This window comes from Hippoglossus stenolepis, chromosome 6 (genome assembly GCF_022539355.2).
Source record: "Hippoglossus stenolepis isolate QCI-W04-F060 chromosome 6, HSTE1.2, whole genome shotgun sequence".
NCBI classification, from domain to species: domain Eukaryota; kingdom Metazoa; phylum Chordata; class Actinopteri; order Pleuronectiformes; family Pleuronectidae; genus Hippoglossus; species Hippoglossus stenolepis.
In genome coordinates this window covers 17,270,901-17,284,643 of record NC_061488.1, presented here as the reverse complement: position 1 = coordinate 17,284,643, position 13,743 = coordinate 17,270,901, and the positions used below count along the sequence as shown (strand labels likewise).

At 41.2% G+C, this 13,743-nt stretch overlaps 1 protein-coding gene across 7 annotated transcripts in view; it reads right to left on the bottom strand.

Moving 5' to 3' along the window:
• Positions 1 to 5,835: 5,835 nt before the first annotated feature.
• Positions 5,836 to 13,743, bottom strand: part of ubr4 (ubiquitin protein ligase E3 component n-recognin 4) — a 47,387-nt gene continuing 39,479 nt past the window's right edge. For all 7 annotated transcript variants that reach the window (XM_035160353.2, XM_035160354.2, XM_035160355.2 and 4 more), the window contains 21 exons: positions 13,576 to 13,657; positions 13,248 to 13,421; positions 12,489 to 12,610; positions 12,172 to 12,369; positions 11,931 to 12,011; positions 11,689 to 11,776; positions 11,349 to 11,476; positions 10,800 to 10,907; positions 10,590 to 10,706; positions 10,290 to 10,480; positions 9,959 to 10,132; positions 9,768 to 9,867; positions 9,416 to 9,634; positions 9,200 to 9,313; positions 8,893 to 9,035; positions 8,673 to 8,798; positions 8,384 to 8,578; positions 8,014 to 8,238; positions 7,705 to 7,795; positions 7,170 to 7,332; positions 5,836 to 6,952 (listed from right to left, as the gene is read on the bottom strand). In XM_035160353.2, the coding sequence (XP_035016244.1) occupies positions 6,888 to 6,952; positions 7,170 to 7,332; positions 7,705 to 7,795; positions 8,014 to 8,238; positions 8,384 to 8,578; positions 8,673 to 8,798; positions 8,893 to 9,035; positions 9,200 to 9,313; positions 9,416 to 9,634; positions 9,768 to 9,867; positions 9,959 to 10,132; positions 10,290 to 10,480; positions 10,590 to 10,706; positions 10,800 to 10,907; positions 11,349 to 11,476; positions 11,689 to 11,776; positions 11,931 to 12,011; positions 12,172 to 12,369; positions 12,489 to 12,610; positions 13,248 to 13,421; positions 13,576 to 13,657 (2,904 nt within the window). In that variant the 3' untranslated portion in view covers positions 5,836 to 6,887. The remainder of the gene's footprint in view (positions 6,953 to 7,169; positions 7,333 to 7,704; positions 7,796 to 8,013; positions 8,239 to 8,383; positions 8,579 to 8,672; positions 8,799 to 8,892; positions 9,036 to 9,199; positions 9,314 to 9,415; positions 9,635 to 9,767; positions 9,868 to 9,958; positions 10,133 to 10,289; positions 10,481 to 10,589; positions 10,707 to 10,799; positions 10,908 to 11,348; positions 11,477 to 11,688; positions 11,777 to 11,930; positions 12,012 to 12,171; positions 12,370 to 12,488; positions 12,611 to 13,247; positions 13,422 to 13,575; positions 13,658 to 13,743) is intronic.

Genomic DNA, 13,743 nt, shown 5'->3' with positions numbered 1-13,743 from the left:
CCCACATCTCCATATGAATGTGTGGGTCTTGGGCTTGTTGGACTTTCTCACAGTCCCTGGGCCAATGAGAGCGCTGGGAAGGGCTTTGAGGAACGCAGGGCTGCCACATGCTCAATGAAGTGTTTATAGCCGTGGGGACAATGAGTGTGTCTCCGGGGAGCAGGTGGAGGAATAGACTGGGAAGAGAAAGAGCCCCCGGGTGCAGGGGGGCGGGGGAGTGGTGTATAGAGCTGGGAGACTGACCCAGTGTGCTTGTGTTGATATGGGAAAGTGGTGACCCCAGAGGGGGAGCACGCCGCTGTCTCATGTCATCTCCACCGCCACGTAATTGAGCACAAAGTGCCTCCGCCACCAGGCACACGTGGGTGTTACAGAGGGGCAGCCATTAGAAAAGATCAACATGCAGCCACTTCCACCAGTTTGACACGGCAGACTTCCCTCGTGGAGCCTGTGTGCAACAGTTGAGACGTCCAGGAGAGGAACCCATTCAAAAGAGAGCTTCTTCTCTGCAAGTTGGAAGAATCAGAATAATAAATAAAAACTTGAAGGAAAAGAGAAAGCATAAGGTGTGGATTTTTATGTTGTAACTGATATATGTGTGTTTACAATGAGACGCCAGCCATTCAATCAAATCACACCCACACAGTTCAGAGGAGCCAGGTTATTTGACGTTTGGAGTTTATTTTAAAAGACATTATCAAAATATAACTTAGGATGTTTTCCTTTGTTTTACTTGTTTACTTAATTGATAATGATTCAGTTAGTTTTACTTTTTAAAAAGAGAGATGAGATACATTTTCATACCCTTGACTATGTAATAATAAAGAGTTAAGATGACTCTAGTGTAGATAGGTATATACTGTACATATATAGGTTATATACTTGGAAACTCCAAATAAGTGTCACTGAAAAATCTATATGAATATTGTTTCTTTTCCCGAGAAAAGGAGCCAGTGCCCAAGCTTTTGAAGTTTAGTCAGCTCTGTCGTTTGATGGTGTGTGACTGTGATGTGTTGAGGTGTTAGAGAACAACTGTAAACATCCCAACAGCCTCCACACTCCGAGCACATGTTCACACATCAGGAGAATCACCCTCACAGACAGACACACTCCCGCTCACTTTCCCTCCCACACACACACACACACACACACAGCTGGCTGACCTGCCTGCTGCTGGCCACGTCTCAGTCACACGCTCCCTTCCTGCCTAGTGTGGAACGTGGGAGCTACTGTGGTCCCAGGCTTCCCACACTTCAGCGTTAATGACACTGAGGCCGGCTGCACAAAGGAAGTGTGCCCCATCCAACAAAGATTGACTGACCAACCCCCCCTCAACACACACACACCCAGGAAGACAGGGCTGTCAACAGGGCTTCCAGGCACACCATCTGGACGGATCGTACACTATTGTCAGCCAATCAAGCATGGGAGACGTTCACCGTGAGAATTGGAAGGGATGAAATAGAGACAGAAAGTTAAATAGGAAGAATAGGGGGTGTGTGTGTGAGTGTGTGAGTGTGTGTGTGTGTGTGTGGGAAACTTTGAAGATAGAGTTGGATGATGTTTGTGAAGGAAACTGTCTAAATATCAAATATTGTGTGAGATAAAAAGTGAAAAAGAGAAAATTTTTGTTAAAGTTTCACATTATAAGAAAAAATATAATGGAAAAAATAGGCACTAAAAACACAAGTTTAACAAACAATAACATTAAAAAGTTCATTATAAGCAGTTGTGATCAAATCTTCTTTTAAAGGCACTACTCCTTCAAAGTTTATTAAAATTCAGTAAATATTTAGAGTAAAAACATGGAAGCTGAGATCACATCTTCAAACTGAACACCTGTCTCCACCATGTTGTTACACTGGACAGATTTCTTCTTCATGTGATCTTCCCTCTCTTCTGCGTGGGTCGTCTTCAGGCAGATGTTTCTCCTCCACGTTCCCACCACATATCAGTCCACACAATACCCAGGATACCTCCGCATCAGCCCAGTGACAAGGGGCCCGAGAAGGGGCCCGGGAAGGGCCCCTCCCACCTGTTTGTTTGGTTTGGGGGCCATTGTACCCCATGAATTCAACTAATTCATTCACATCCTATTGTCATAACGCTGCTTTGTGATTGGCCAAACACTGTGAGAACCAGCATCGCATTAAATCGATGGGAAAGTTGGTTTAAGTATATAAAGGATGGAAGAGTTGGTGAAATCAGAACCGTGAACGCCTCTCGTACCCCCACAGGCCTGGACTGACCGGACGCCATCACACTCCACGTTCACCATGAGGGATCAACACACAACGTAAGCTCAGCACAAGTTCATGTTACTGATCATTAGATCGTTTTTCCTTCTTCAAATCCTCTCATTGAAGGTCGTTAAGGGTTAGGAGTGTTTAAGTTTGAACAGGTTATCAAGGCTCAGATTTTTTGCTCTGTTGGTGATACAGATATTTATCAATACTTAGTTCTGGCTTTTGGATGAGATGTTCAAAATGATCTGTTCAAGGGTCATTTCAACCTAATCCACCAAAAACACTTTCTCGCTTACGTAGGATTTAGATTTTGGTTTGATCAGGTAATATTCAGTGTACACTGTAAATATAATTTCTATTCTTTTTATATTTTCTTGTATTTATATTGCATGTTTACGTATTATTGATTTTTTGATTGTCCTCTTTGCTGCTGCAATGCACTTATCTTATCTCATCTTATCTCATCTTGTCTCATCTTATCTTATCTTATCTCATCTTATGTCATCTTATCTTATCTCATCTTGTCTTATCTTATCTCACCTCATCTTATCTTATGTCATCTTATCTTATCTCATCTTTTCTCATCTTATCTTAGCTTATCTTATCTTGTGTCATATTGTCTCATTTTATCTTATCTTAACTGATTCTAGAAATATAATTTCTGTTGAAATTTCTTTGATGCATTATTCCTAGTGCTGGGAGCACCATAAGTGGAATCCCTCTCATTTTGTGCTGTAGCAACAGGAATCCCACAGATGGATGAGAAAAATATGAACAAATAAAAATATCAACATTTATGGGAAAAAAAACATTTTCTTGATTTCTGTGTACATGCCTTTTAAAAAAAACTGCTGTAATACTCAACATTAATCTGATGTTTCTCTTCTCGTCCTCAGCCTGTGTAAGATGATGATTTTGGAGAGGAAGTGCACAGACAGGGCAGAGAGGCTCCGCTCGGCCCTGGAGAGCCAACTCGACTCTGGGGTGTCCAGCTCTGACGTGTGGGACAAGACAGTCTCCTTCTTCACTGTGAAGAAGGCCTTGATTTTCCCCAACGGCTACACCAGATCCTCCAGGAAAGCCATGAGGCTGTTCCCTTCACCTGCCGAGGACGTGGCTCCACTGTGCTGCCAGTGAGGAGTGGACACAGGATGCAACATGAGGGAGAGTGTGTGTAAATATCTACACAATCTGAGGCACTGAGCATCTCCACTTCATGTCAAGAAGAAAGGAAGAGGAAGAAGGATGGAGAAAAGGATGTTTTTACTCAGCAATAAGTGTAAAAAGTTGGAGAAGATTGGAGTTTTACACTCCTCGTCTATGACCATGCACACTGTGATGTTATTGGTCCACAAACGTGCCTAAAATGTGCATTTTATGCCTTAAACCTAAAGTTAGTCTTCACCACTGGTCACTGAAAGACCTTGTTGTCGAGGACGTGTTCATTTAGAGTCGTATTCCTTTGTATAAAGGTGAAATGTTTATGCCAATGCATATTTGTTTTGTAAATGTTTTTATCACATTGTGAATGATATTATTTTTTTAAATGTTACGTATAAAGTGTGTATTAAGTGCCATGAATGAAATGTGCAATATGTGATTTCAGATACGAGTTGAAAATAAAGTGTTAATTCTTTCTTCAGTGTCTGTGTTAGAAATTATTCCCACTTCATTCTGACCAGTTGAAAACTGTTTAACAATTTGCCAATCTCATATCCCAGTGTCACCATCTAGTGGTCTGTGCAGCAATACATCAAAATATGATCCACACAGTTGCAGCTTCTTCTCCTCATAACAAACCAAATCAGAATGTCCTTCTCCTTCAATCAAATAACAGCATTTCATTCATTCGGTATATTTTAATATAAAGTCAAATTAATCATTAGTTTTGACGTGTGTTTTTTACAGTATACCTCATGTTAAAAGACACTTTTTTGAGGACTTAAATACACTACAAATAAAATAGCTCTTAGAAAATGTGTAACTTATCGTGGAGATAATTACTGATTACAATTAGATGTTATGTTAAAATAAGCAGGTGGAAACAGAATATAAAACCAAACGTTTGTGCTGTTCTAGATTCATTAAAAAGTGTAAAACTACTACACCTGTATGTTATATATGTTGTTGATTTGTTTATCTACATTATCTCAAAAGTTTCCAACTCAAATTTCCATTCAAATAACAGTGCATCTGATGCCATTACTTTCGAGTTTGATATGTGAGACATGTTCGAGAACTCTTCTGCTTAAGGCACTTAAGCTAGATTTTGTTGTCATTTTACAACAAAGACAAAAACACCACTTCATAATAACATCAAACTATTTCCTCCATTTTCATTATTTTGATTCAAAGATCCCTAGCAGAAGAAGTTGCAAATATAACGTTATTATACCAACTATAATGAGAATAAAACGTATAAATGTTATTACATTCAGACCTACCTCTCATACACCTGAGCCACCTTACTTACTTTACCGAGTAAGATTTTACTCTTCCCCCAAAGGTTTTAATTTATTATACAATCTACATGTCTAAAGGACTACATGTCACCAATTATGGGGACATAGTTATTGGTTTTTTTCGGCCTTATCCCCTCAGCTGAGCCTCCTGCTGTTGTGCCCCCACCGGCTCAGACACCAGATCAGGAGATAAAGTGTTGGAGCTGTTCTTCTCATCAGAAAGTTTGGATAAGGACAGAGCTTCGACCTCTGGAACTGTGGCCTGGGTTCTGCCATATCCTGACCAGGCTGTTCTCATCCAGGTTTCGTAGGAAATACTACGAAAAGCAATGCAGTAGAATTTGTTTTTAAGAGGACTCTTACGTCCTGTCTCACATCCAGGATCCACCTGACATCCCGCTCCCGGCCAGGACCAGCATCCAGCCGTTTATGGTGAACCAGAACACCCTCTCAGTGGTGACACCCGTCTTTATTCACAGTTTATTCACAGATTCAGACGTTTATCGTCCTCACAAGCTGCTGACGCATTAACATCAACATGTCTAATGTTCAACAATAAGTCTTCTCTGTTCACTCTGCAGGAACAAACGTTTCACAAGCAGCTGCCCGTCCAGCCTCCTTCCCCAAGATCAGCGCCTGGAGGCGGAGGCAGCCGACCTACCTGCACTACCACAACCTACTCTATTGTGCTTTGAATGTTTCTGTTCTGAGCTTTTTCACAGGACATGAATAGAAATGTGTTGTTTTACTGGACACAGTAGGTTATTCATCGTTTTTAAGAATGTAAACAGCAGCGGGGAACAGAAGAGGTTACCCTGGGTCAGATTGGAATTATTACGGCTTTATTAATCGTACGCTAAATTCAAAGAGCAGACATTCAGCAACAGTTGAACATTGTAGCAGCGGGAATATGCGAATAAACAAGAAACTGGGTGAACTCTACACCACGCATTCAACTCTCGAGTACAAGGACACCTTTTCAAATGATCTTGGCTTTTAAGAAATCTGTTGTGGGAATTGACACAAGTGTGTTGCCAGTGATTTCAGGGAAAGAGAGCAGAGAGGAGAAACTGCTGCTGGGGGAGGAAGAAAAAACAAACAAAAAAACAATCAGTCAAAGAAAAGTGTTAAAGGATATAATGTAGGTCTGTTTTATTATTAATTTAGACAGGTCTGCTATTTCACTGATGGAATCTTTCACAAGTCCAAAATTCACTTTGTCACCAAGTCACGAAAAACAAAAAAAAAAAACTCTTTTCTTCATTTCCCTTGAGAGATTGATAAAAGAAATCCATACACACACAAAAACAAAAAAAAACTTTTTCTGTCCATCATTCAAATTCCAGTTAGAACCTATATGAAGACCAAACAGCAAAAGTCTGGAAGAAAGAGCCGGTTCTGCGCAAAAACCCTGTGACACTGAAACCTTCCATTTTAAAAAACCCTGACCAAGAACAAACAAAAACCAAACAAATAAAAAAGAAAAATGAAAACAAGATAAAATCAAATGCCACTCGTAATACGTGGTGGGTCAAATCCCAAAACATTTTTAGTAATCCTAACATTGCACCCCAATATTAGGAGGAGGGGTAAATCGACGTTCACACTAAAACAGAACTTTTGAGTTATGCCCATGACCCGGACGATTTTTTATCTTTAAATACGAATCACCAGATTCTCTCAGAGCGCCATTCTGTGGCAAAAAAATTGAGCAACAGTGAAGCTTCAGTTTTTTTTGGCAGCAAGAGTCGATAACCAGAAAAATACCAAACATACCTGGTTTAATAATCAACGGATTCATTGATCTCTTGTCTTGAGCTCAGCGAGAAACTAAATTAAATCCTGAACTCTAAATTGAAGCAGTTCGAGTCAGGAGGGCAACACGTGAAATTCAGTTTTAGTGTGTGTGCGTCCCGCCCCATTACACGTGTGTTTGTGTGTTAAACATTACAGAGATTTTTGCCAGAAGATTTTTTTTTTTTAGACTACACATAGATTCAGCTTTAAGTTAAATTGAAGATGACGTGTGGGGGAGGGGGGTGAGCAGGAAGCTTGACGTATACTGGGTGTGTGTGTGTGTGTGTGGTGTGTGTACTCTGCGTGTGTGTCAGTCTGTAGGTGTCTCCATGTAATTTGCAGAGCTGTTGTGTGTTGCAGGGTTGTGGGTTGAGGTTTGCCATCAGGGCAAAGAGTTCAACAGTTCCCGCAGAAAGAGGTCTGGGTCTGCGATTTCAGAGAGGAGACCTGGAAAAGAAACAAATTCTGTGTTAATACAAACTTCACATCGCAGTTTCAAATGTATTCAAGGTGGGAACATAAAGCCAAGGGTCAGATCTGTTAAAAAAATGTCAAGCTGCAACACAGAAGATTGTCCCACTTATGCTGGTTTTCTGCCAACTTTTAAATCGTATAACTTTAGGAGGGCCGTCGTGAAGTTAATCGGGTTTGGATGTTTACTGACCTAGAACATCAAAGAACTCAGACAAGGACTCAGCGGGCATGAGTTCGTCCTGGAAGGCCCTGAGCACGCGCTCCGACGCCTCGTAGATGGGCATGTCGTTGTGACGGACATATTCTGCCAGCGAGAAGGACCAGCCCCCCTCTGTGTTACTGGTGGGTACTTTCTGTAAGGCCGGGCAGAGGAGAGAGAAAAGAAAGAGTCAGGTCAGTCGCTCAAGTTTTAGACTTAGTATTACAATATATTGTAAGATCTAAATAACAATGTTGAAGAAAAGAGGCCTCAAAATTGTACTTGAATAAAGTAAGAGGTTTTAGTCGTTTTTGCTTTTCATTAAACCCTGATTCAGTTTCCAAAACACTTAAGATCAATTAAATTATGCCTCTGAATCTTCAGACCTGCAAAGATCAGACTGAAACTGATCTGTTACACTGATCAGTGTCACTCAAAGCATCCAAGAAATCGCATAACACACACAGCAGAATATCATTGGTTTAAAGCATCAATATGAACAGAGGTTTAGATCCAACACATTTACCATGAACATGTCATAGACCAGATCCACCAGGCCCCAGAAGAGTAGAGGCGAGCGATAGACTGCATATTCCTTTGGTGCTTTGTCTGTGAGTCTGAAAATAAAACAGGAGGAAACAGAAACTTTAAAATCTAAATTAAACTCTTGAATATAGCACACACAATTTTAGATGCTTTTCTTAATCAGTATATTAGAAATTCTGAACTAGATCAGTTGAAGCCAAGCTGAGGGGATTTAAATGTTGCTGCTTTGACCAGGTTTCAGCTGTGAAACAACGAGACAGAAAATAGAAAAGGAGGATAAGTGCCGTACTTGTTGGCGCAGACTGCCGAGACCTTGCGGGCATGTGCGGCGACCAGGAGTCTTCGTAGGAAGTAGATACGTGAACTCCTCCAGCGTTCGGGTGGCATGATGTGCATGGCCAGGATGGTGAAATAGTGTGGTCCTTCAACATCGTATGAGCTCTCCACCCATTTCTCACATGGCTGCTCCTGGAAACTCTGCAGATTCTTCTCCTCCCGAGACGTAGCCCTTGTACTGCAGTGACAGTTTGCGCAGTAAAGTGAGATGAGGGTGAGAAATACATGTCACATTCCACCTGAATCTTGGCAAATAGGACAACTTAAGGTTTGTGTGTAATAGCTACACCATCACTGATGGGTAATTTCTGAAAGGTACATACGTGTTGAGGACGTAGAGCACAGTGTGGATGATGTAGGGGATGAGGTGGATGTTGCTCTCTCGGCCTCCTCCTCCCGTGTCCACGCTGAACGACTGTTCAGTAGCAAAGCGGAGGAACAGCAGTTTGGTGTCGTGGATGTTGAGTTGGTACGTGGGCTCCCGCTGGCCTGTGCACTCCTGCAGATATGTGTTGTGCCTGTGCAGCAGAGAGATGTCCAGTGGGTTTTGAGTCATCGTGTGCCTTATGAATGAGAAACTTTTGCTGTGTGCGTGCTGGTGCATCAATTTACCTTGCTAAGCATGTAGCAAAGGCTGATTCTGGAACATGTGGCCCCCAAACAGGAAGCAGCCCATTGCACTTGGTGTTGGCGTTCTGGAGAGCAGCACTCTCCCACTCCTCTCGCCCTCGTGCCAATCTGCAACGGGAAGAGGGGAAATGAAAAGCTCAGATTAACAGTGACAAATTGACTGTTCTGTGAATATCAGCAAGTATAAGATATTCATTGTTACCTGACAGCAGCCAGATGGCAGTCATAGTGGACGATGTTAAAGTGCGACACAGTGCTGTAGCCCTGCTGCTTACGAGGCTTGTTCTCGAAGTCCTCCAAGGCCACACGCTTTGTGAATGTGTAAATACCCAGGACTTTGGTTGGCTAGGATCAGACACAAGGGACGGAAATGTTACTTTAAAACCCCACAAATCGGTTTAATACACAAGAGTTTTTCTGCAATACGGTCACAAGCATGAAACAAAAATTTGTAATACTTTCTTAAAGACCCGTTTAACACTATATGACTTCATAGTGTGTTGTTGTACCTGGAACTTGTAACCTTCTCTACAGATACAGCAGGTTAAGCCTGGCTCTTCTATCAACTCCTCCATTTGCTTCAACAGTGAGGTCTTCGTCACCACCTGACCCTTCTCATTGGTCTGAAAGGAAAACACACAAGAATCAACAACAATGTTACTGACACGGTGAAACAAAGTGACAGAGATGAAATAAAGATGTTAGATGAAATAAGAAATGCGTACCGTCATGCCCAGTGTTCCCAGGGCCTTCTGCCTCATGGCCATCGCCATACGCTTCTTCTCAGATCTGGTCTCCCTGCGGGCTGCGTCAATCTTCAGGTTGACGTCACTGTGCTCCCTCAGCGCCTCCAGAAGGTTTTCTGCCAGGGTGCCGATGCCTTCATCGCTGGATACCTGCTCCAGCTTGTGCAAGTTGGTTATAGAATCTGTGCCTATCAGCACCTGCACAGAAGATGAGAACAAATTCAGTTGGGTAACATAGTTGATGCGGAGTTTGCAAGCAGAGCCACATAGCGTTAACTAGTTTTCCATAGTTGGGTTGTAGGCAGCTCAGATTGCGTTTAGTATTTAGTACCTGTGTGGGGGGGTGCTGTGTAGCCAAACCGCGAAGCAATCTGAGAATGAAGGGTAAAGCTGGTCTGGAGAGGAACTTCTTCCAGACATCTGCATCCAGACTAATGAGTTCAGAACACAAAGAAAATAGTTATCGAGCAATGAAGTGCAAATACTCAAGTATATGAAAGGTTTTGACGCTGAGACGCCTACTTTTTGGCATTTGGGATATGTTTCTTCATGTAGTCCAGAGCACTCTGTGTGATTCCCTTTTGAAGAATAAGATCTTTCAGCTGATGGCCGTTGCTGTTATTTTTGATACCAGCAGTGATTTTACAGAAGCAATCCAGAAACACTTTGTCGTCTGCACTATGCTCCTCGTCATACCTTAGGAAACAAATGAAGTGGTAAGTTTTCATACAACAGTGTAAAAAGGTCCTCTTGATTGGTTTGAGAATGTAACAACTGTAATGACTGAAAGTGTTTCTATGCATTTGACAATATTTTTTGAAATTTGTGTAAGTAAAAGCTAATAGATGCCAACTTGTCAAAGCTGCAACAGGGTTTGAAGCGTTCCACCAGGATCCTCATCTTCTCCAGTTCACCGAAGGACAGATATGGGATGATGCGCAGCAGCCCCTGCAGCACGCTGGGGTTGGAGCGCACAAACGGGGTGTTGATCTGGTCTAATAACATGACCAGCTGATCTTTGTCTCCCGTCAGCAGCAGGTTACCCTGCAAAAGACAAAAGAATTTCCATTTAAATTTAAACATTAAGACTTCCTGAGGCCTTGGTTTTTTTAACATTGTCACTGGATCTTAATTCAGAGGTTAGAATTCTTACCTTGTCCTCAGAAATCTCTGCGTTGGCTTCATCCAGAATGATTTCCATGATGCTCAGGACTTGCTCTGCTATGGAGGCTCCACCACTGTCCTTACTCTCTTGTTCTGCCACTAGAGCCTGAAGTGAAACAAAATAGTTGTTGAATTTTCACTCTCCTGCCCACAAACCAGACGACACAACACAATGTGACACTGTCAGTGTAACACTCACCAGGTTTAGAGTTCCCAGCATGACGTTGAGCGTGTTCATTTCTGGTTTGACCAACTGCTGTCGGTTGATCTTCACCTTTACACAATAACTGAACAGCTTCAGTAAAACCTGAGAAAGACACAAACACACAGGTCAATTATGCAGCTTGGCATTTCTGTAAAGGGGTTGCTGTGTTTTTACTGTTATCAGAATAACGAGACTTTTTAAAGTAAAGGTATGTTTATATTATCTTTTAAAAAAAGAGACAGTATAAATGTTTTCTTTAAGGCTTAAAAATATAAAATGAGAAAAAAAGATTTGTTTACTTTTGAGGACAAAATTTTAAGATTTTGGGATTCTTAAATGTGGATTTAAAAAGATATTTTAAGGGCATCACCAAGTGTTCAAGGGAAATTGTGATTCGCATTTTTTCTGATGTTTCATATACCAAACAATTAATTGAGAAAATAACCAGCTGATTAGTTAAAAATTCAAATAGTTTTAGCCATTTAAAAAATATTGACTGGGTTAAATCTTAAAAATCTTAAAGTAAAAAAACTATCGTCTTACAGTGAGCAGATGCCTTCCTTGTTTGAAATCTTTGATCCCAGACAGCCGGTTGAGCATACACTCCAGTCCTCCGCACTGTGCCATCACTCCTGCCATCTTGTAAACTTCCTCATCATCCTCCTCTTCATCTGTAAAATGGAAATATATAGAAAAAATGTTTTGTAGATAGAGATAAGATACATCTTTTCCACTTCTTCCAGGAATGTACTGATTACAAGTACAATGGTATTTACAAGTACAATGGCTCAAATATTAGTGACCAGCTCTAATACACATGATATAAATTTAGATTAAATGACTCAGAATCACAAACAAGAAGTTTATTCATAGTAAATCAAACCTGTGGTTGAGTCCAGTGACTCTATGAACTCCTCAGTTGCGTCTCCCAGCAGGCCTCTCATTCGATAGATGATTCTCATTGGTTCTCCCTTGAAAAAGAAAGGAAGCAGGCTCCATGACTAACATTGATTGCCTTATTACTTGTTGATCTTCAGAGTCCTGCCACCATTTAATGACAGTTTAATGGCACAATGTCAAATGTCTTTCAAAGTGTTACTTATTCAAACTGAAGAGGACTCTCACCTCGTTCGTCGGGCACCACACCTTCTTGTAGACCTCAACCACTGACAGATCCAAGCTGATGATTTTGTTGTTTACCAGAAGCTAAAGGGACCAGGGCGGCATAAATCAATAACTTCTAACAAGTCAGCGTTCAGAATTGCATGAGAAACAGAGAAGGGATTGATTAAAAAAGTATCATAAAATTTACAAAGCGGATGAAACTTCAGAATAAGAGTGTGGCAGAAGTCCAGGGTCACTTTACCTCCATGCCACTGTCATCTTCAAGAAGTGCCACCAGGTCGCAGTCTTGACAGATCTTGTTCTTGATGTCCCTCATGAGTGGGCCGATGCCAGGCTCGTTGCTGCTGTAGGGGTTTCCTGGCATGCGGCCCTGCAGGAAGTCCTCCTGCTGAGGATCCTTCTCGAGGGTCACAAAGAACTCTGTCACCTCATTCTCCTCCTAGACACAGAGGATGAAACAAGTTACAGATGAAGATCAACTCACAGCTACACTGACTTTTAGAACAATGGAGCATGTAGGACATGTAAATGAAATAAATAAGGGTAAAGTTCACTCACTGGATAGATGATGCTGCACAGTCTCTCAAAAATGAACACGGGTGTCCTGTAGTCATCCAGGTTGTACCGTTTTGCAGTCTCTATGCACACTGCCATGAAGGCTTTGGTTTCAGACTCAGTACCTATGAACAATGCAACAACATTTACAAAGTGTTTTAAAATCAACAATATAAAACAACCTCGGCCTGTAAACCAGACCATTAAATCTGAAACTGTCCAGGGCAATCACAACTATTTATCTAAAATGGGTTGATGACGACAGAGGGGTGTGACTGAAGCATTTCAACAACCAAGCCAATGTGGAGAGGTCTAATATGTGACAGTATTAAACAAACTGGATTATATAATCTCTCTAAAATAAGAACAGAGTTTGATGTGTTTGCCTAACTACAGATGGTATTTGGTAGAAGTATAATTTTACAATTTAACATCTGATTAATTTGCATTTTGGTCTGCAAACTTTGTTGCTCCTTGAAAATGAAAGGTGATTGAATGTTTTCAGACTAATTTAAAAACGGTGAATCTCTATGCGGATACAGTATGTGCCCTGTTCTAGCAACGTCAGGCTACTCAATTACTTGATTTAATAAAATATTTTGGTGGGTTATTCATTCTGCAGAAAGCAGAGGTAGATTTATAATTTATACATTGTGTTATAGCTATATTTCAGTGCTGAAACTGGTAAAGAAAGATTTAAATGACTCCAAGCAATTAAATCTCTTCTTAAAAGTGATCAGAACAAAAGTTGTCAGTGCCGACCTGTCGTCATGTCCTCCAGCATCTCAAGCAGCATGTCCTGAGTCTCATCGATGAGTTTGGTGCGCTGCACCACCAGCTTTCTCAGACACAGATAACCGTTGAGCACTGTGCCGACCAATCTACTTTTAAAATGCCGCTTGATGGACTCCACCTCCACGAAAGATGAGAGCAATCCTGCCAAGACATACAAAAACCATTACACAAATCATTTAAGTACTTGAAACAGACATAGAAACAAAATAAAAATACATCATTCTTAATGTATTCAATATTACTTTGCAGCCCACACTACTTTGTCAGATCAACAGATGTGTTAAAACAAACATACCAGTCAAGCTCTTGAGGGCGTAGCCTTGTTGCAGGTCTGTGCTCAGTGTAGCCTCCTCCAGAGAAAGCAGATTGGCTATTTCCTAAACAGAGGATTCACAGATTAAGTTTTACTATCACAGTATTAGTATGAATACTACTACATATTTATTACCAGTATAGAAATTAT